This window comes from Chanodichthys erythropterus, chromosome 9 (assembly GCF_024489055.1).
Source record: "Chanodichthys erythropterus isolate Z2021 chromosome 9, ASM2448905v1, whole genome shotgun sequence".
NCBI classification, from domain to species: domain Eukaryota; kingdom Metazoa; phylum Chordata; class Actinopteri; order Cypriniformes; family Xenocyprididae; genus Chanodichthys; species Chanodichthys erythropterus.
In genome coordinates, this window is record NC_090229.1 from 13,419,731 (window position 1) to 13,440,942 (window position 21,212).

General features: G+C 34.9%; 2 protein-coding genes across 7 annotated transcripts in view; one reads left to right on the forward strand and one right to left on the reverse strand.

The window, feature by feature from the left end:
- Nucleotides 1-16,172, forward strand: part of slc44a5b (solute carrier family 44 member 5b) — a 24,123-nt gene extending 7,951 nt beyond the window's left edge. Inside the window, exons 4-22 of one of the 6 annotated variants that reach the window (XM_067394644.1) lie at nucleotides 347-431; nucleotides 597-681; nucleotides 800-928; nucleotides 1,605-1,665; nucleotides 2,587-2,710; nucleotides 7,189-7,272; nucleotides 7,359-7,471; nucleotides 9,601-9,732; nucleotides 9,894-9,993; nucleotides 10,118-10,210; nucleotides 10,324-10,411; nucleotides 10,583-10,845; nucleotides 10,958-11,052; nucleotides 11,654-11,757; nucleotides 11,994-12,067; nucleotides 12,530-12,600; nucleotides 12,805-12,893; nucleotides 13,032-13,116; nucleotides 13,440-14,353. In XM_067394644.1, the coding sequence (XP_067250745.1) occupies nucleotides 347-431; nucleotides 597-681; nucleotides 800-928; nucleotides 1,605-1,665; nucleotides 2,587-2,710; nucleotides 7,189-7,272; nucleotides 7,359-7,471; nucleotides 9,601-9,732; nucleotides 9,894-9,993; nucleotides 10,118-10,210; nucleotides 10,324-10,411; nucleotides 10,583-10,845; nucleotides 10,958-11,052; nucleotides 11,654-11,757; nucleotides 11,994-12,067; nucleotides 12,530-12,600; nucleotides 12,805-12,893; nucleotides 13,032-13,116; nucleotides 13,440-13,555 (1,991 nt within the window). In that variant the 3' untranslated portion in view covers nucleotides 13,556-14,353. Of the gene's footprint in view, nucleotides 1-346; nucleotides 432-596; nucleotides 682-797; nucleotides 929-1,604; nucleotides 1,666-2,586; nucleotides 2,711-3,797; nucleotides 3,822-4,260; nucleotides 4,294-7,188; nucleotides 7,273-7,358; nucleotides 7,472-9,600; nucleotides 9,733-9,893; nucleotides 9,994-10,117; nucleotides 10,211-10,323; nucleotides 10,412-10,582; nucleotides 10,846-10,957; nucleotides 11,053-11,653; nucleotides 11,758-11,993; nucleotides 12,068-12,529; nucleotides 12,601-12,804; nucleotides 12,894-13,031; nucleotides 13,117-13,439; nucleotides 14,354-14,835 lie in introns of those variants that run through there. The other 5 variants (XM_067394639.1, XM_067394640.1, XM_067394642.1 and 2 more) reach the window with 5 other exon arrangements.
- Nucleotides 16,173-16,331: 159 nt separating this feature from the next.
- LOC137026307 (LIM/homeobox protein Lhx8) lies at nucleotides 16,332-20,787 on the reverse strand. Its single transcript, XM_067393596.1, is given in 9 exon segments — nucleotides 16,332-16,405; nucleotides 17,654-17,819; nucleotides 18,001-18,096; nucleotides 18,222-18,322; nucleotides 19,325-19,545; nucleotides 19,636-19,757; nucleotides 19,842-19,982; nucleotides 20,616-20,682; nucleotides 20,684-20,787. Coding segments are annotated over 9 exon segments (1,092 nt in total).
- Between the last annotated feature and the right edge of the window lie 425 nt (nucleotides 20,788-21,212).

A 21,212-nucleotide genomic window follows, 5' to 3' on the forward strand; every position in this document is an offset into this window, starting at 1 on the left:
AGACAATTAAATCATCAGGCAGAATCGTTCTCCACAGAGCTGCAGTGTGTTCGATTCACTGTGCATTTGAATCGCATGCTAAATTACATAAAGAGCCTCTTGTGCTCAAAATTAAATAAGGGGTTTCACTTTATTTTTAGTTTGTTTTTCAAGCATCTTTTCTTGTTTGTCCTCTTTGCTTGTGCCTGTTCCTTCTCAACAGGAACAGTGGGTGTAGTTTCAGTGCCATAAAATACTGAGGTTGCTGGTACAAAAATAAAAGACTGTTTTAAATGTGTTTTTTAATTATAGAAATTATTTGAGATGCATGATTTAGATGACATGGCTTGTGTTATATTTTTTTAAGCCTGGATGCATGGGGATCCCCGGAAAGTGGTCTACCCGACAGACAGCTATGGGCAGTTCTGTGGACAGCGGGACACTCCTAATGCGTGAGTATGAGTCCGGAGGAGTGTTAAAGTCATTATATTTTAATTAAAAAAATTAATAAAAACATATAATAGTAGTCTCACACTTTATATTACATTACATTACATTACATTACATTACATTACATTATATACTGGATTGAGACAACTTCTGTTTCTCCCCCACAGAAATAAAGCCATATTATTTTACTTCAATATTTTACAATGTGCCAATCCTACAGTCCTCATTAACCTCCAGTGCCCTACAACTCAGGTAATACAGACACTCGTGCAAACTATCTGTCATTCTTTCTAAGCTAGATTGCTCTGTATTTTAGCACTGCTTGTTTTATTTGTAGCTGATGTTTCTCTTCCTCTCTTGTTCACCTCAGCTGTGTGTATCCAAGTGCCCAGATAGATTTGCCACATACATTGACATGCAATACAACTATAGACGCAATAAGACCTACTGGGAATACTACAAGCAATTCTGCAAGCCGGGATTCAACAATCCTGATAAGGTACCATGTGGATATCTTTTAAGAGCCAGAACTTTGTTTAAATTCAGAGATGACAGAACAAAAATGCACACTGGCTTTTGATAAAAGTTTGAATATTCTTGAAAAAGTCATGGAATTTTAATATGTATTTTTCCCCCAGGCCATTGAAATGAAATCTTATTCAAAGTCAGACATTTTTATAGTGAATATATAAGCTATATATTTTTCATGTTACTCTCTACTGTAAAATATTTCTTTGCCTAAAAATTACTAAAGTCTAAATGATTTATTAGCAAGTTGATAATTGATTGAATAATACTTATCCAGTAATCACAAATGACTGGGAAAATCATGGAAATTTATTAGTTAAAAAGAGGGTGAGAACCCTGTTATTTCTGGAGGAATTTGTACACCTGTTATTGTCAGATACATTAGCACTTGTGATGACGATGGTTCATCTTAGCAAGCCGATACGTCAGATGTATCCTCCAGCAGGCACCACATTTCTTTTGCGTGTTAGTGCGTAAATGTCAACGCAAACCATCAATGGTCTAATTCTGCTGAGTCACTGGATTTTCACACATGCACGTTTAGCCAGGCTTGACAGACTGGAGAGATATTGTAGAGGGCAGAATGCTCTATAAGGATTATTTTAGTAAAATATCTTCTTTTTTTCCTTTTCTATCCCATTTGGCAGCCGGTTTCTCAGGTGCTTAGGGATGAAGATTGTCCCTCAATGATTGTGCCAAGCAGACCATGTGAGTTTTTATTTAAAAAATTGGGGAAAAAATGTAAATTTATTTTTAAAAAACTGGGAAGAATGCATAGTAAAAACAATGCTTTCTGTCCTAAAATGTTTTGTCTTGGTGCAAAATTTCAGTCCAGTAAATTTTAAATGCACAAATTGTGTTTCAAGAGAATCTTAAAATATATATATATATATATATATATATATATATATATATAATATATATATATAATATATAATATATATAATATATATAATATATATATATATATATAATATATATATATATATATATATATATATATATATATATATATATATATATATATATATATATATATATATATATATATATACTGGTTATTTCCTTATTATTTTTGCATTAAATTTAAGTTCTGTCACTTTGGTTTATACTATATTTAGCCTAGTGTTTGTTCTATGTGTTCTATATAATACACACACAAACACACACACACATTTATATATGTGTGTGTATACACACATATAATATATATAAATGTAATCAACTTTCATGTTAGATTAATCGTTGACAGTTCTGATGTGAATATGAATAGAAACTTGTGCAGCAGGAGATCAAGAGTTTCAGTTTAGGGTACTGGACCTCTTTGAAGCCATCATACATGCTTCAGTGTAAACATTGTGAGTAATATAAGAGATAGAAAAAGAGACAATGTCTCTGGCAAGGCTGAGAAGGTCACTGTGTCCTCTCCATATCAGCAGAGGAGACACAGAATGATACAAAACCCTGGGATAGCTGCTGCTTATCACCTCTCAGGAATTCAGGCCTTGAAGTCAGGGTGAAAAAACACAAGTGCAGACAGACACGAAGCATGTCCTTAAAATATCTTTTGAATACTGTATATAAATACTTAAAGGGTTTTAATTTTGCTTTATTCTTAATGTCTTTCAGTTCTCCAGAGGTGCTTTCCCGATTTTATCACCAGAAACGGGATGTTAACTGTTGCCAACCAAACAAGCTTCAAAGATGGACATGGTAAAACCAGAAGTGTCATCGATCTGAGAGATGCGGCAAAGTAAGATTCGCTTATTAGTTTTGCTTAGGATCACTCATTTAAGGCTATAGCCTTCTACCAGCCTATTTAATAGATATTGGACTGATGGTGCACTGTCTGTCTGGCTACAAGTGTGAAAACTAGTTAGGCATGTCAAAACAGCCATGCTGTGACATATGAGCTTAGTTTAGTTGCGACAGTGCTTCTCAAATATCAACATTAATTGCAGGCACCATTCTGTTATCAAATATTGTTATATAATGACCGCTAAACTGTATCATTTACCTACATTGTTATAGTACATATAATTTAAAAACTGCGCTAGTTTCATGTCTCTCGTATCACTCCGTGGTCTACTTCTCACATACTCAACATTTCATGTCTATTTACGTATTTATTTGGTTAAGTAGCTGAGCTACAGGTGGAATAATATACAGCTAGCTGGTCATTAACACAAAATAAACCCCTTCACTTTATATCAGGGTCCTAATGCCAGAGTTTATAGGAGTCCGATTTGAGTGAACACTACTGTTCAAAAGTTTGGGGTCAGTAAGATTTTCTTCATATTTTTGAAAGATGCTTCTTATAGTCTTAAAGTCTGCATTTATTTGGTCAAAAATAGGTATCTCGTTAAATATTAGTACAATTTCAAATAACCGTTTTCGATTTAAATATATTTTAAAACGTAATTTCCTGTGATGCAAAGCTGAATTTTCAGTACCATTACTGCAGTCTTCAGTGTCCCATGATCCTTGAGAAATCATTCTAATATGCTGATTTGTTGACATTTATTATTATTATTATTATTATTATTATTACTAATGTTGAAAACAATTGTGCTGCTTAATATTTTTGTAGAAACAATTATACATTTTTTCCAGGATTTTTTCAGGATTATATTTTAAATACATGCTCTTTGAAAGAGTATTAATTTCTCTCTCTCAAAATAAATAAAAAGACTGACCCCAAACATTTGAATGGAAGTGTATGTTTAATATTGTATCTTAATATTAAAAACATCTGCTTTTGACTTGGTAGATACAGCAGGTAAACAAATAATACAGTTATTTCTAACCTTTGTTCCTAAATATACTGTCTTTCCATCCAGGCAAGAGAGGAAAGTTTTATCTGGGTATGACATTAGGCCTTATAAAGGTCAGAGAGAATCTGGCCTTTTAAGCCATGCAAGTCAAGCTGTGCATGTCTGCATGAGTTTGCTGCTGCCATAATAGCACTGATGTAAACGCCTGGTGTGAAATGTCCCATGGGGTACATTCTTATTTTGGCAGGCAGGTTTCTTGTAACTAATAGACCACAGGACGTGTTCTTACATCTTTAGCTGTTGCTTTGCATCTTGCTGCAAGGTAAAATTTGTTAAAAGATTTCTATGTAGCTGTTTTTGAATGCAAGAATGTGTCCTGTGTGAACAGGCTTTAACCAGTTATAAAAAAACGAGCACTTTTATGCTATAATCTGCTGATGCTTAACAGCTCTTTACCTGATTGCAGAAAGCCGTGGTTTTTGCTTCCTGTGTGTCTTTTGTAACATGCTCAATGCTTCTTTTTTTGTAGCAAAGTTACAGCCATGCAGCAAGGAACAGAAAGGTCTTCATTTCTTCTCATCTTTGAAACTTGACCTTGTCCTTCGCTTATCTTCAAACTAACCTCCCTCACCACATATTCTGCACCTGCAGCATCTCAAAGAATCTGTAGAACAGAAAAAAAACACTTCTCTCTGTTTTTTCCCCTCATCAGAACTGAGGTCACTGACAAAATCTCACTGCCTTTCAGATGGCTGTCTGATGAAAGAGCTTTTAAGAATATACAGTAGTTGCAAATAGAAGGAAGGAAGGTCGTTTTGCACTGAAACCAGATTGATCATGTTTTCGGCCATGCAATATTGAGCGTAGGAGTTTGAAATGTAGATGACACTGTTAATATTGAAACAGAGATCTCTTCATTCATCAACAGCTTCTCTGCTGTTGAAAAAGAAACACACTTTTCATTAGCATTACTTGGAGAACTTAAAGGTGCCGTAGAACGCATTTTCAAAAGATAATATATCAGTAATATAAGTCTAAGGTGTCCTCTGAATGTGTCTCTGAAGTTTCAGCTCAAAATACCCCATAGATTTATTTTTTTATTTTTATTTTTTTAACCGCCTATTTTGGGGCATCATTATAAATTCACTGATTCAGGCTGCGGCCCCTTTAAATTCTCACGCTCCCTGCCCCCAAGCTCACGACTGCCTTAAACAGCATAAACAAAGTTTACACAGCTAATATAACCCTCAAAATGGATCTTTACAAAGTGTTCGTCATGCAGCATGTCTAATCGCGTAAGTACAGTGTTTATTTGGATGTTTACATTTGATTCTGAATGAATTTGAGGCTGTGCTCCATGGCTAAAGCTAACATTACACACTGTTGGAGAGATTTATAAAGAATGAAGTTGTGTTTATGAATTATACAGACTGCAAGTGTTTAAAAATGAAAATAGTGACGGCTCTTGTCTCCGTGAATACAGTAAGAAACGATGGTAACTTTAACCACATTTAACAGTACATTAGCAACATGCTAACGAAACATTTAGAAAGACAATTTACAAATATCACTAAAAATATCATGATATCATGAATCATGTCAGTTATTATTGCTCCATCTGCCATTTTTCGCTATTGTCCTTGCTTGCTTACCTAGTCTGATGATTCAGCTGTGCACATCCAGACGTTAATACTGTCTGCCCTTGTCTAATGCCTTGAACATGAGCTGGCATATGCAAATATTGGGGGCGTACATACAGCTATGGAAAAAATTAAGAGACCACTCCAAGTTCAGAAATCAATGTTAAGTGGTCTCTTAATTTTTTCCATAGCTGTATTAATGATCCCGACTGTTACGTAACAGTCGGTGTTATGTTGAGATTCGCCTGTTCTTCTGAGGTCTTTTAAACAAATGAGATTTACATAAGAAGGAGGAAACAATGGAGTTTGAGACTCACTGTATGTCATTTCCATGTACTGAACTCTTGTTATTCAGCTATGCCAAGGTAAATTCAATTTTCCATTCTACGGCACCTTTAATATCTGTTATCCAGTGTTTGGAAGTAACTAACTAAACCTAACTATATTTTTTTTGTATCATGACAATAGCAAGCAGCAAGCTACTTTTTCCAGCAACTAGTGGTATAACATGACAAAATGCTGTTTTTTTGTTGTTGTTTTTTTTTCACACTCAGGAGCCGAATGAACTTCCACACACTCTCATATGAACCATTCACATGATTCTTTGAGTCCATGTGCAGATGTCTGCACTGCATTTTTTTATAGCAATATTCAGATATTTTTTTACAACAATTATACAACATATTTAGCTAGCTAGCTAAGTTTAGACTACTGCATTTATAGTAGCTTCACTGTAGTTTAACTAAACTACTTTAAATTTAGTAGCTTGTAGCTTGACAGGCTAATAGCCTCCATAACATTGCTGCTATCCTTTTCGAAACTACTTCACCTCTGTACAAATCAATGAGCATCACATTACTGTATAAAATATTAATGTAACTAGCTTACAAGTAATAAAAATCAAATCCATTGAACACACTACCATTCAAAAGTTTGGGTTGAATTTTTATTTATTTTTTTGATGGTAATGATGATGAATTTTCAGCATCATTACTCTAGTCTTCAGTGTCACATGATCCTTCGGAAATCATTATAATATGCTGATCTAGTGCTAAAGAAACATTTCTTTATATTATCAATGTTAAAAACAGATGTGCTGCTTAATATTTTTATGGCAAATGTGATATTTTTTAGGATTCTTTGATGAATAGTAAGTTCACAAGAACAGTATTTATTTTAAATAGAAATGTAACATTATTAACGCATTTACACATTTGATCAATTTAATGCATCCTCGCTGAGGGAAAAAAAAACTAAAACTTTTGAATGGTAGTGTATTTACAAATACTTCTATCACCATAGATTTACATAAAGTGTGATATATTAATTTTTATTGTGACCTGAATGAAAACGAGAGACTGTGATGGTTAGAAATAAAGTCCAGAGACTAAAAAAAAAATGGAGAAAATTAGATGTGATCAATGAGCTTTTAGACAGAACGGCTTATTGTACAGACTGTACTTCTGCCTCTCACAGCATCGTTTTCAGTTGTCAGATAAAATAAACAAAGTCTTAACCCTTGTCCTCCACTGTGCATGAAAAAAAAAAAGCCTTTTTCATGAAAGGAGGACAATAGAACAAAACTGATGTCTTCTTACACCGTTAACACTTGTGTGAAACATCTGGTAACACCTGTGTGAAACATCTAGCTGACCACTGTTGAGCTGTAGTGTGTCTTTGCTTCTTAGTTTTATGAAAAATGGACAGTATGTGGCATGTTTATGAGAGAGAGACACAAACCTCCTCATATACTGCTCTGTACAGTCAATAAAGTGCAGTTTGTATTGTTTTTTGATGGTTTTCTTGCTCTTTTACAGTGGCATCACCAGCCTGTTGGATGCAAAGGAGATCGGCATCAAGATCTTTGAGGATTATGCCAGCTCTTGGTTTTGGATCCTAATGTATGTATTACATTAGTGTCTGACCATTAAACTAAATACAACAGATTAATATGTTGTAGCTGATCTGTTTTTATGGGTGTTTTCAGTGGTCTGGTGATTAGCATGCTGGTCAGTCTGATCTTTATTCTCCTGCTGAGGTTCACCGCTGGGGTTCTCTTCTATATGGTCATCTTCGGGGTCATCGCAGCTGTTGGCTATGGTTGGTATTGACTACAGAACCTTACAGACCAAAACTCAATACTAAACTTAGTCATATACTAGACTTCAATATCTAACAGTAACCTTTTAAAAGAATAGTCACTCTCATGACTGTTGTTCTTCAGTGGAACACAACAGAAAATCACTCTTTTAAAACTTCAAAAAGTCCTTTTGAGTCAAATCTTTTCAATGTATTAATTTATCCAGCTCAAATCGTTCATGAACCGGACTTTCTTATTGTTTGTTTGGATTGCAAATAAACTCTTCTGGTCTTGTAACTGAACATAAAGGGTTCGTTCACCCAAAATTGAAAAATCTGTCATCATTTACTTACCCTCATGTCGTTCCAAACCCATAAGACTTTTGTTTGTCTTCTGAAATCTGAGATATTTCTGTCCCTCCAAACTCTGATGCTTCGTAATGTTCATAAAGAGATTGTAAACCTAATTTATATGAATCAAGCAGATTTTTCCAAGTCTTCTGAAGAGACACGATCACTTTATACAATCAACAGATTTAATTAAAGGTTTTATTCACATAAATAATATTGAGTAAATATACATAGTGCAATGTTTCCCACAGGATTTTGTGAGAGTGTGGTGGGTGGACATCGGTTCCTCTAGGGGGGTCGGGGGGCATGCCCCCTGGAGGAAAATTTTGTAAATTTAAAATTTAAATGCATGAATCTGGTGCATTCTGACAGCAAAATTAAGTGACTAGATCAATGAAGAAATGTGTTCTCTTGTAAACCATTTTGTGCTCTAATAGTAATTTATTTATTGGTGATGATAGAGCACATTAGTCACGTACACAGCATGTAGTAGGCTAAATGATAGTTCATAAGTGGTCAAACATGTAGAGTACACCTTTAAACCATTAAAATATGTAGCAAAAGAGGTTACCTTTGTTGAATTAGTTTATTAGTGGGAGCCTGCATCTGTATTTGTTAAACTAATGGTCACTCTTTGGTTTGTTAACCAATCCAGATTAGATTTATATGTAAATAATTATATGTATATTAATGTAAGATTAAAAGACGCTTATTTTAAATGTACTGTGCAGCTTTTTAATGGGGCAACAAGATATGATAGATACGACAGATCAAAATAGGCTATTAATAATCTTTCAGTGTGCAAAACCATGATAATATGAAACGCTTCAAAACAGCAGCAAAAAAACGCTAATGCACATCCTGGGTGCAGAATGATGCGCTTGAAGCAATATCGAGTCAGAGCGCGCAGTTGCGCTGCGCATTGAAAAGTTCAGGGTACAAAGAGAATCCCTGTGTATACCTGACTGCATCTAAAAGTTTATAAATCATATGTTTCTTCTCACTTTTTAAAATTCCAGCTATCGTGCGTGTGACGCGAATTCATAGTCCTTATGTTGTGCGATCTAACAGACACCCTGTAGACAATATGATGACATCGTTCAGAAACAGCAATGAACTCCAGCAAGATGTTTTATGCAAATCCACAGCCCTTTATCTACATACCAAGTATAATAATGGGAATATATCCTATTGTAGAGTTTTACCATGCTGACTGTCATTACCGAACACGACGCGCTGTTTGAGTGCTGAATGATTGACAGCTGTGGCAGAGGGAAGACGAGTTTCTGACCGTGAAATTATCGATGTACATATTCTTCTGTCCCTCACATGAAGCTATGGAATGGCTTCAGGTGACTTTGAATAAAGTGCACGAAAACTTAATTGGTGCTAGTCTACTTATTTTGCTCTATGACTCCCACTTTTGCCATATAAAAGAGCGCAATTATCAGACGGTAATTTAAATATGGCGACAAACCTAATTTACGTTTCATTTCAAGACTGTGGCGGGACAAATTAGAACGTGGCGGGCCGCCACAGTCTAGTCAATGTATGGGAAACAGTAAAGGAAAGCTCATGCATCCTTCCTTGACGTGCAAGAACCAATGAGGTTTATTATTGCGCGTCATTGAAGCGTCAGAGTTTGGGGTGGACAGACTTTCAACAGACGGACAGAAATCTCTCTGATTTCATTAAAAATATCTTTATTTGTCTTCTAAAGTTAAACAAAAGTGTTATGGGTTTATAAATATATAAGGGTGAGAAACTGATGACACAATTTCACCCACTGTCACTTACAGGAATATGGCATTGTTATTGGGAGTACAGTTCTCTCAAGGGGAAGCCGGACTCTGATATCACCATCTCAGACATTGGATTCCAGACTGACTTTCGAGTGTACCTGCAGCTGAGTCAGACCTGGCTCATATTCAGTGAGACTTCTTCAGTTATTCCAGTGTATATGTATTTATAGTGCGGTTTAAATCAAATAAAAAAATCTCAAACCAAGCAATGCATCTGCACTGTCAGGTTGATGAAGGTTATGAAAAGTTCAGTTTGATGGAAGAATGACAGCTTGATATTTTTTCCGCAGTGATCTCCTTGGCTGTCATTGAAGCTTTCATCATCTTAGTGCTGATATTCCTGCGGAACAGAGTTCGTATTGCCATCGCTCTTCTGAAGGAGGGCAGCAAGTTAGTTTCTTTCTCTTCCTTTCATTTAATGACAGTGCATGTAAATGAATAGAACAGATAAACATCTGAAACAAAGCTGTCAAATGTTTTGTTTTGTTTGTTCACATCTCTTTCTTTCCTACAGGGCGATTGGCTGCATCATGTCAACACTGTTCTATCCCATCATCACCTTTCTGCTGCTGTCTCTGTGTATCGCATACTGGGCCGTTACTGCTGTGTATCCAAATCTCAATTTAATTGAATGCTGGATTAAAATTAGCATTAAATATCTTATATGTATATAGATAGATAGATATATTAAATTTTAGTCTCCTTAACCAAATCTTTCAGGTTCCTGGCATCATCTGGCGATGCAGTCTATAAAGTAATGTCAACACTACCTGACTGCAAGTATACCAATCTCACCTGTGACCCAGAGGTAAGCACTAACCCTACTGTAAACTGATCATCTGAGATACAAGAACAGTCTGCTTAATCGATGTACAGCTTTTCCTTGTACTAAGTTTGAGTATTGAGTCCATGTCTGTTGATTCAGATATGGTAACCGTGTCATATTGGTGATTGTTTGTGTCTCTTTGATGTGTTTCAGACCTTCAGTCAATCAAACGTGACTAAACTGTGTCCAGGCTCCCAGTGCACGTTTGCTTTTTACGGTGGGGAGAGTTTGTACCACCGTTATATCTTTGTACTTCAGCTCTGCAATTTACTGGTCTTCCTCTGGCTGGTGAATTTCACCATCGCTCTGGGCCAGTGCACCCTCGCTGGGGCTTTTGCCTCATATTACTGGGCCTTGAGGAAGCCAGAAGACATCCCACCTTGCCCCTTGGCTTCATCATTTGGCAGGGCTTTAAGGTGTGTTGCTATCGGTGCTTTTAGAAGCTTGTATGTGATTATGTCTGTGAGTGTGAAGGGCTGTTGGAATGAAATGAAAAGTTCACTTTAATCACATTACAATGTTTTCCAGGTATCACACAGGCTCTCTTGCATTTGGAGCTTTGATTCTTTCCATCGTACAGTTCATCCGGATTATTCTGGAGTATCTCGACCACAAACTGAAAGGTATAAAAATTGCATTCAAATTTTCATTTGTAACAGGTTTGGTGAAACTGTTCTTTTGAAATTAGTATTCTATATATATATATATATATATATATATATATATATATATATATATATATATATATATATATATATATATATATATATATATATATATATATGTATATGTATATATATATATATATATATATATATATGTATATGTATATATATATGTATATGTATATATATATGTATATGTATGTATATATATATGTATATGTATGTATATATATATATATATATATATATATATATATATATATATATATATATATATATATATATATATATATATATATATATATATATGTATATGTATATATATATGTATATGTATATATATATATATATATATATATATATATATATATATATATATATATATATATATATATATATATATATATATATATATATATTATAGAGAGAGAGAGAGAGAGAGAGAGAGAGAGGGAGAGAGAGAGAGATTTCTTTCATAAACATTAAAATGACCCCAACAGTATCAGTATAGAATACATTGTGACTAATGATGCTGCTCTTCCTTCTGTCTTTGTCACAGGTGCTCACAATGCATTTACACGCTTCCTGCTGTGCTGCCTCAAATGCTGTTTCTGGTGCCTTGAGCACTTCATCAAGTTCATGAACAGGAATGCTTACATTATGGTGAGTCACCCCACTTTTTCAAGGTACAGGCATTTCATAACTTTATTCTATATATATATATATATATATATATATATATATATATATATATATAACTATATGCCTTTTGAGTGAAGATACTTTTAAATAGTTTAATTTAAGTAAAAGTGAAAGGCAATGTCAAACCCGAGTTGTGGAGACAGACCGACTGATAGGTCTGTCATTTATTGCTCATTTAATCTCCTTTTACTCCTCAGATTTCAATATATGGGAAGAATTTCTGTGCCTCAGCGCGAGACGCTTTCTTCCTGTTAATGAGGAACGTTATGAGGTGAGACTCTGCACAGCTGAGACATTCCTAATGTCATTGTCAAGGTGTGAAGCTGCAAGGACTTTCTTTTACACACACCTGTGCAATAATTTGTTCCAGTTATTGTGACATTTCAGAGATGTTTTTAGGATGTTATTATTGATATGATTTATTTTTTCTCGCTCGTATTATCTCTCGTAACTTTCTCGTATTATCGGAGAACTATCAGTCAAATTTCACTAAATGTTGCCTTCATACCATAAAAGAAAGCATAATTTCAAAAATATTCGATTATTATAAGTCAGAAATGGAATTTATTTATTTTTTTGTCACACAAAACTTGTATTCAGATAAATATTATCAATTAAACTGTGAATTGTTTAAATATTCCATATAATTAAATATCTAATTTATTTAACAGTTCTAAGATTAAATATGACTATATACAGCATCTGTTTATTATTCTGTTCTCTCGCTCTCTAGAGTTGCTGTTCTGGACAAGGTGACTGACTTCCTGCTGTTCTTGGGCAAACTGCTGATCTCAGGGAGTGTGGGTGAGTGACCATTTTATCTGTCATACAGACAGGGAAACATTAAGACTAACAGAGTCTGAGGACTTTAAACCAATGCACACAGACACCGCATAGACTAACTGCCTACATATGCACATAAATTAAACTATAAACAAATTATTGATTATGTCACATTGTTTGCAGGCTCTTTTTGTTTGCTGATGTTGTGAATGTTATTTTTTGCAGGTGTCCTCGCATTCTTTTTCTTTACCCGCCAAATACCAGTAATCCAGGAAGAGGTGCCATCATTAAATTACCATTGGGTCCCTCTACTGGTGAGTTAAAGCATTACAGCTTGCTTATGTTGTGAAGAATATTTCATTTAGAGTTTTTCATTTCTGTGCATGATCTTTTCTGTTCTCTATTTATAATCCTATTGTGAATTTCTCTTGTAATCTTTTCTTTCCATGCAGACTGTGATATTTGGATCCTATATGATTGCACACGGATTCTTTAACGTCTATGCCATGTGTGTAGATACATTGTTCCTCTGCTTCTGTAAGTACACCTTATTAAATCTGCAATATTCACACACTGGTATGTGTGTTTGGTAACAAATGCTTAAATACATACTTAAATACATACGCACTGGTCTTCCTTTACCTTTCCTCTTCTTTTCTGTGCATGATCTTTACTTTTCTCTATTTATAATCCTATTGTGATCTTTATGTATTTTTTTCTTTTCATATCTTCTTCTAAAACTGTAAGACTGCTCACTAACTCTTTCTTCTTTCTTTTATCTCTTTTTTTTCTTGCAACACTGTCTTTCCTCCTTCACTCTTCCATTCTTCCGTCGTCTGATTTGCCGGGACACCCTTCAGGTGAAGATCTTGAAAGGAACGATGGTAGTCCTTCCAAACCGTATTACATGCCTCCAGGCCTGCACAGGATACTTAACAAAAATGACCAAGCAGGCAAAAAGTATGCTGTGTCCTGAAACCGTTACCTCAGTGGGACGTGAAGAACAGTGGTAGTACTGTAGCACGCTGCATCTCTCCCGCTTCTGGGATATGGAATCAGGAGCCGATAGCATTTATAGAAGCGATCTCCTTTCTGCACTCTCTGCTGATACTGACTGGCTCTTGCTGTACTTTTTTCCTATACTTTTTCCTTGTGTTTCTTTTTGCTGATTTTTCATCATTGCCTTACACGTTGTTTGTCTTCTGGAGCAAAGTAACTGATATAAAGTCTGATAATATTCTAGGTAACCAATTATGAAAGCGAGTTATTCTATATATTTATTCTCTAATGAGAAAAGATCTTGTATCTTGCTGTATCATTCTCTTTCTATACAGCCGTTTGTTTTCATGTCATTTCTGGTTTATAAGCTCATGCAGTACATAGTATGTGCATGTGGATGGATTGACTCTTAGTCCATGTGCCACATGATTTTAATATTAACTTTGTGATAATCTAATGGCAAATGCTATTGTATTGAGGGAATCATAATAGATACAGTGTATATTCTCTTATAACCATGTTTTGATAGAATCTATGAATTTCCAGGTGTTCTGATGGCAGTATTTAGTAAATGTGCCTAGTTTAAGAGGAAGAGTACTGCTCTCCTTTGGTTTTTTTGCAATCAATCTGAAAGTTTTTCAAGTTCAATTTATAAAAGGAACATAAAAGCCATTTTTGTAATTTTGTAATGTATAGACAGTTTTGATGCTGCAGCTACTCTGTGAAGTACGGTACAAGTTGTCTTTTAATGGGGGAAAATTTTGTTAAAAAAAATAATGTTTTTTCCAATTAGAATAAAGCTGAACTAAATATTATTATTGGTTTGAGTATTTATTTTTTATTTTTTTGGTTCATTACATTCTCAGTTTAAAATTTATATAAATATAAATATATATTTATATATATATATATATATATTTATATATATATATATATTTATATATATATATATATATATATATATATATATATATATATATATATATATATATATATATATATATATATATATATATAATATTATTTTTGTGTGTGATGTCCGGAGGGAATATTTGTTTTTAATGAGCCAACTTTGATTAAAACCATCAAAATATGAGGAAAATATTTTGTAATTTTTTTATGCCTTTTTCAGATATATAGTATAACTTTCTCTAATTAAGTTTTGCTTCTATCAAAATACCCAGCATTGCCTCTGATTGCCTCCACATGACATTAACGTTTGGTTGGCATTAACGTTGCTTGTGCTTCTGTTCTCAGTGCTTGATCTGGAGAAGAACAATGGCTCGGCAAACCGGCCGTATTACATGGGCGGCAGCCTGCGAGCCATCCTCAACAAGAAGAACCACAAGAGGCCAAAGGAGAAAAAGAAAGGCAGAAAATAAAAGGAGCAAGCAACAAAAAGGCACTGACTTGAAAAACAGACACTGCCGATTGTTATTCTGTTTACTGACCATCGGCGTCCTAAATGGACTGCTTTTAAGCAGTATTTTGTCATGTCCGTAGGCAGCCTTTGTGTTTTAAATCTTATTAGAAGCCCAAAAATATAAATACAAGAGTCTTCGAACTGATCAGCATCTTTTTGTTATGTTTTAAATATAATTATAACATAAGGTAAATATAATTGACAATAAGCAACTAAATCAGTTGTGATTATTTCTTGTTTATAGGTGTGTGGAAGTGTCTTACTTTCTATGCATTTTTCTAGATTTAGTCATTTTTTTAACTGATTCTTGCCTTTTATATGACCGTTGCATTCTGTTAGCACCCATTTGGGGTGAAACTGCCACTTTTCTCATATTGAGAAAATGACCGGTAACACATTTAATTGCTCTTTCACTAGATGAATTTTCCTCAACTTTTATAAGTTGCTGTTTGTAATTGCAGTTCAGCTGAAGTGCCTTATTCCAACACGCTGTTAACAGCCCTTTTAACCTCAACCACATGTTGATTTGAGCCCTTTTCTGCTGTGCAGAACTTTAAACCCTATTTATTCCTTCATTACTGCTATTATTCATCCATCCAAACTGCATTTCTCATCAGATCGATTGCTCTCTAGCAGTAGGTTACAACCCTCCTCCTTCAGAGTGATTTAATTGTGTCCGTTCACACTTCATTATAGCCAAGGAAGGACTTGAATTTATGTTAATAACACCTTGATGTAATTATGTGTGCAGAATGTTAGTAGTTATTTTAGGTTGACTAATTTCTCCTCATATTTTGATGTTTTTTTTTATTATTACAATGTACACATTTTTTTCTCCTTATCATTTAAAAGGGATATTTCTTCAAATATTTGAATCAAAATGTATTTTTTACCAGTTTTATGTTAAGAACACTTGAATTTGAACACTAATACAGTGAGTGTATGTGCTGAAATGTTATTCAGCTCTCATAATTCATTTACATTATATTATTTTTGATTTTAACACTTGTCTTATCATCATATTAGTATGTAACTATTTAATTCTCTTCTTTTACAGTGTGGTTTTTATTATTTTTAAGACCATATATTGTGCTAATTTGTAATGCATAATAACATTGTATGATGTAATTCAAGTGCATGCAAGGTTAAATTTGGAAATAAAGTATTTCATATAGACACATGACAAGAAGTTATTTTTACTTAGACCGCATTGGTTAGGAACAAAACACATTAATAAATTAAAATATACAAATGAATACATTTAATAAAAAGGTATTAGTGACATAAATATAATAATTGGCATAGCATTTACAACTGAATTGTAAAATGTTTAGCTGCTGCTGACTGGTAGGTGTGTTGATTGGTGGGACAATAATGGCTGATAGAGTAGACATGGAGTGTGAACTGGAGATAAAAGAGAAACAAAGCCATTAACAAAAGTACAAACACACAGGAACAAATTTATGTCATCTTGACACTAGAAACCTTTTCCCAGAGATGTTCACAAGACCCTTAGGTCATGTCACGTCTCAAGTCTTTTCTTCCAAGTCAAGTCTCAAGTCTTCAAGGTCAAATTCAAGTTTCAAGTCTTGGGGTCCAAGTCAAGTCTCAAGTCTTTGAGGTCAAAGTCAAGTTTGAAGTCTTGGAGGTCAAGGTCAAGTTTCAACTCTTTGTGTCCAAGTCAAGTCTCAAGTCTTTGAGGTCAAAGTCAAGTCTCAAGTCTTTGAGGTCAAAGTCAAGTCTTTGGGGTCAAAGTCGTCTCAAGTCTTTGAGGTCAAAGTCAAGTTTCAAGTCTTTGAGGTCCAAGTCAAGACTCAAGTTTTAGAGGTCAATGTCGTCTCAAGTCTTTGAGGTCAAAATCAAGTCTCAAGTCTTTGAGGTCCAAGTCAAGTCTCAAGTCTTTGAGGTCCAAGTCAAGTCTCAAGTCTTTGAGGTCCAAGTCAAGTCTCAAGTCTTTGAGGTCCAAGTCAAGTCTCAAGTCTTTGAGGTCCAAGTCAAGTCTCAAGTCTTTGAGGTCCAAGTCAAGTCTCAAGTCTTTGAGGTCCAAGTCAAGATTCAAGTCTTTGAGGTCCAACTCAAGTCTTTGTTCTTTTTTTTTAACAATAGTTTGTTCAGCTAGTTATCGTAATTAACTGTGTATGAGGCAAAATCAGTTTTTAAATATTTGGATTAATTGATTGCTTTTCAAATTAAATGACACAAAGATTATCACAAGGTAAGACTATAACTATATTGTTATTGTTTTCAAGTCATTCAATCTACAACAGTATCCCGGTTCATTTTGCCCCAATCATTGAATTAGTGAGTTGTTGACTCAAGAACAGCTGCAGTCGGATCGGTCCGATTTTTCGAATGAACTGTTCAATGCGATTTGAGAACTAATACAACAGGTTAATGTGAAATCTGCTCATTCATCAATCTGACATTGCTATTATGTCTCAGATTGGGTACTGGGTGGCGATTTCTTCAGTTCGAAATGAGGAACGATATGCTTTTGCTTTTCCATTTGCAGTTTTCATTGATATTCATCAAAAACAGCAAATTCTTCTAGTATTTCTGCTGTATCAGAACAGTTGTCCACACTAAAAACTGTATGTTTTGTACTATTTAAAGAGAATCTGGCTGATTGTACTACATTGCCTTAAATCTCACCATCGATGCAGATGTTGTGTAACGCTGTAAGCATGGATGTGTCTGTATAATGCAGTTCATTTAGGTTGGAAACAGGCCTTGGTGAGGACAGACCTCCTGTCGATATTCCTGAATGAGGAGGAGAGATGTGCTTCTTATGACGGGCACGACAGTTTTGAAACCACACCTGATCAGAAAGAAATTTGAAGAAATTACTTGGACAACATAAGCATTCTCTTCTGTTGCCATATACAGTAGCAAATAGTAAAGAACTGAAACATTTAAACAATGTAAAATGTAAAATAAACAAGTTACAAATTTATAATAGCTCAATTTAGGTACTTTAGAAATTGCTAAAGAAATGTAACCTGAATGACGCGTCGGCTAAGCCCAGTCTGTTCAGCAAGCCTCTGAAGTGTCTGTGCATCTGGGTTATTGTCCTGAGCAAACTGAGCCTGCATAACCTGCAAGCCACAAACACAGAAATAGTGCCAGCAGGATCAGTAAGGGAGTGCGAAATCTGTACATTTTAATACGTGTCTCAATTCATTATGTGGGACATATTGAACACAGTGGTGGTTTTGTTTACCTGTAGCTGGTCTGAAGTGAAACTGGTACGTGCTCTTTTTGATGGCTTTTGGTTTATCTCACAACCTGTAGGCAACGCACCATGAAGACAAATGGTTTTCCCTGGAATTATAAAAGGTAAGGCACAGACGTTATTATTTTTTCTGACCGAGCATGCTACAAACTAGAAGACAAAACCAAAAGCCCATTTATCAACTCCTTTTTTTCCTAAGATTTCTTGGGCTGTATTATTTTTACGCAAACCATGCAAATCATGTCTAATCCTGACATAATAATAGTCTGAAGAATCTAAGGACCAGTTTAAGAAAACCTTTAGACAAAATCTTTAAAAAAAAAAAAAAAAAAAGGTTTGCATATTTTATGTGTTTTTTTGTCAAGTGTCTTATTTGATATATCCGGCCTTTATGGCTCATATAGTATAATATAGGAGAATATGGAGCTCATACTGAAAAAAATGCCTAATTTTTATTCAGGGGCCCAAACTGAGCAAAAATATGGGATTTGGTGCAGTTGCTCATATTATATGACCAAATAATATGAAATTCTGATAACTTGTCATGTAAATAAATTGTATATTTATAACCGTATAGCAGACTACTTGCATAAAATGCATATAAATATCAGTTGCTACTCTTTATCTCCTAATATTATTTCTTAGCAAAATTATATTGTTTTATAATCAAAACTCAACAACTATTATGTGGGGGGCAAAGCATATAATGCAATGTAATACAATGATTCCTCAAAAGCCTGATGTACAACATCATATTTGATACTCACATTTTAACAGGATTTGTCTAGCAAGTATATATGTCATGTATTCTTATGTTTACCTTATAAAAATCAGTAAAGATTTCACACCAAAAAGACACATGTACCACAACATGAAGATGGACTTTTTTAGAATTATACTAAAAGGCCTTTTACTTGCTAAAAAGTATAAACTATCATTTAGACGACAGAAGGCATGTAGAAGATTGTGTACAACCGTTTTTTCAGCAACGTTTTGTTCATGTTGGTCATTTAAAGGCCTCATAAATTTGTTTATCATATGACAGTAGGCTGTAGGGTTTTGTATGTCACCTAAATTCGTGCAGGACTCACCTTTTTCAGAAGCCCCTTTGAGTTTGTCCAGCATGCTGTCATAATGGACTCGACACAACAATTTTTGCCCAACCAAAGCGAACTCCTCGCCTGTGGACAGCTGCCTCTTACAGGAGAAGCACAAGAAGCATGCCAGGTGGTAAACATTTCCCTTTGCCCTGCGTACCCAATCTGTGGAGTGAACCGTTTCCCCACAGCACGAGCACCATGTCCGATACCTCCTGTCAAACAATCATAATTATGTTTGGATTAGGTTAAATACATACTGAAACATCTTGTATGCATATACTGTACATCTTCAGAGTAAGTACCTTAAGTAATCTCGTTTGCAGAAGACCTCTCGCCCTCTAACATAGCAAGTTGTGTGTCCGCTTAGAGTGGTTTGGCACACGCAGCATAAAAGGCATCGCACATGCCAGCACAAGTCATTTACCTGCATTCAACATACCATGGTGTAAGAAATTTAAAATGGCCAATGCAATGAATAAACATTTTTAAAGGAAATAATCCTTCTCACCTTCAGCAGATACCTGTCTAGGATGTCATCTCTACACCCTGTGCAAGCTACTTTGCCTTGGAAAGCATCAGATGCCATTTTTTGGGGTAAAGCAGATGGAGAAGCTGGATCTAATAGGCCACTCACAAGCTCTGATGAACTCTGCAGAAACAGACATTATGTTTTCAAACATACAGCAAATGTTATTGGTTCAACACAATTGAAAATTATATTTAAACTTCTGTGATGCAGTTTAGCACATTGGGTAAGAGAAATACATCTTTAAAAGTATAGCCTATTAAATGTCTAAAACGTTTGGCTGTAATAAAATTTATACAATTACAATTTTAACGCCCATATCAAATGTAGCGCTACATCTATGGTTTAATAGCATTTTCGATCAATATTTCAGTAAGGAAAAAAAAAATCGCATTTTTACCGCCGAAAAAATATCATAGCGTTCGCGTGAGGAGGTAACCATAGCAACCGATCTCGTGCCCTTATTTTGGGCAACTGTATCGTTACACCGGCAAAGCTAGGTAGGTTATTGACATTATTTAACGGGTTTTTATATATTTTTTATATCACACGTATATCACAAAACCTTAAAAAAAACAAAAAAAAACGAGTATTTTAAGTATTTAAGGCCGCCCCCCCCCCAAAAAAAAACAACAAAAAACGGTTTGCGAGAGCCGAGAGACCCTCTACATCCCCTATATGACACTGACTGAAAAAGGTTCATGGTTTATCGGTGGCTTCAGGTTATGGTCAAGCAAAATATATATAAATATTTACCATACAAACGTCGCTTGTAACTTCTCTGCACTTGTTGGTAAAATCCTCACTGCGACCCGTAGACATGACTGGTGAATGTGCTCGCGCTCCGGATTTCCAAAGCCCTCACCGAAACAGCCTTTAAATGTACGCGCTCCATCCCATAAACATCATCCACTCTTCTCTTCACCATGACAACCGCAACAATTAGCCTACCAAAACTACATTTAGACTTTAAGAATTTCAGTCATTATTAAAACACGTCCGACTCTTGGAGAAGGCTAATGGTTATCTGTGCAGTAGATATTATGTACTTGAAATCAGCATTAGGGATTCGGAAACGGTTTACACATAATGCCTTAACCCCAAACGTATCAATTACGCATGCCAGTCAAAACCTCTGAAGAATCAAAGGAAGAAGAGAATTGATTTATTTAATAACAGCAATTAAAACCACACATTTGGCACAAACGCGCAACCAGAGCGACCCAAAGGTGAAGAGGTCTCATTAAACTCTTGACACTTAATTGCCGCGATTTCAAAGCGGGTTCTTTTCTTTTTCTGGTATAATTTAGGGGAAATGGTGGAAATATTTCTTCCGAACTGCATTGAACACAT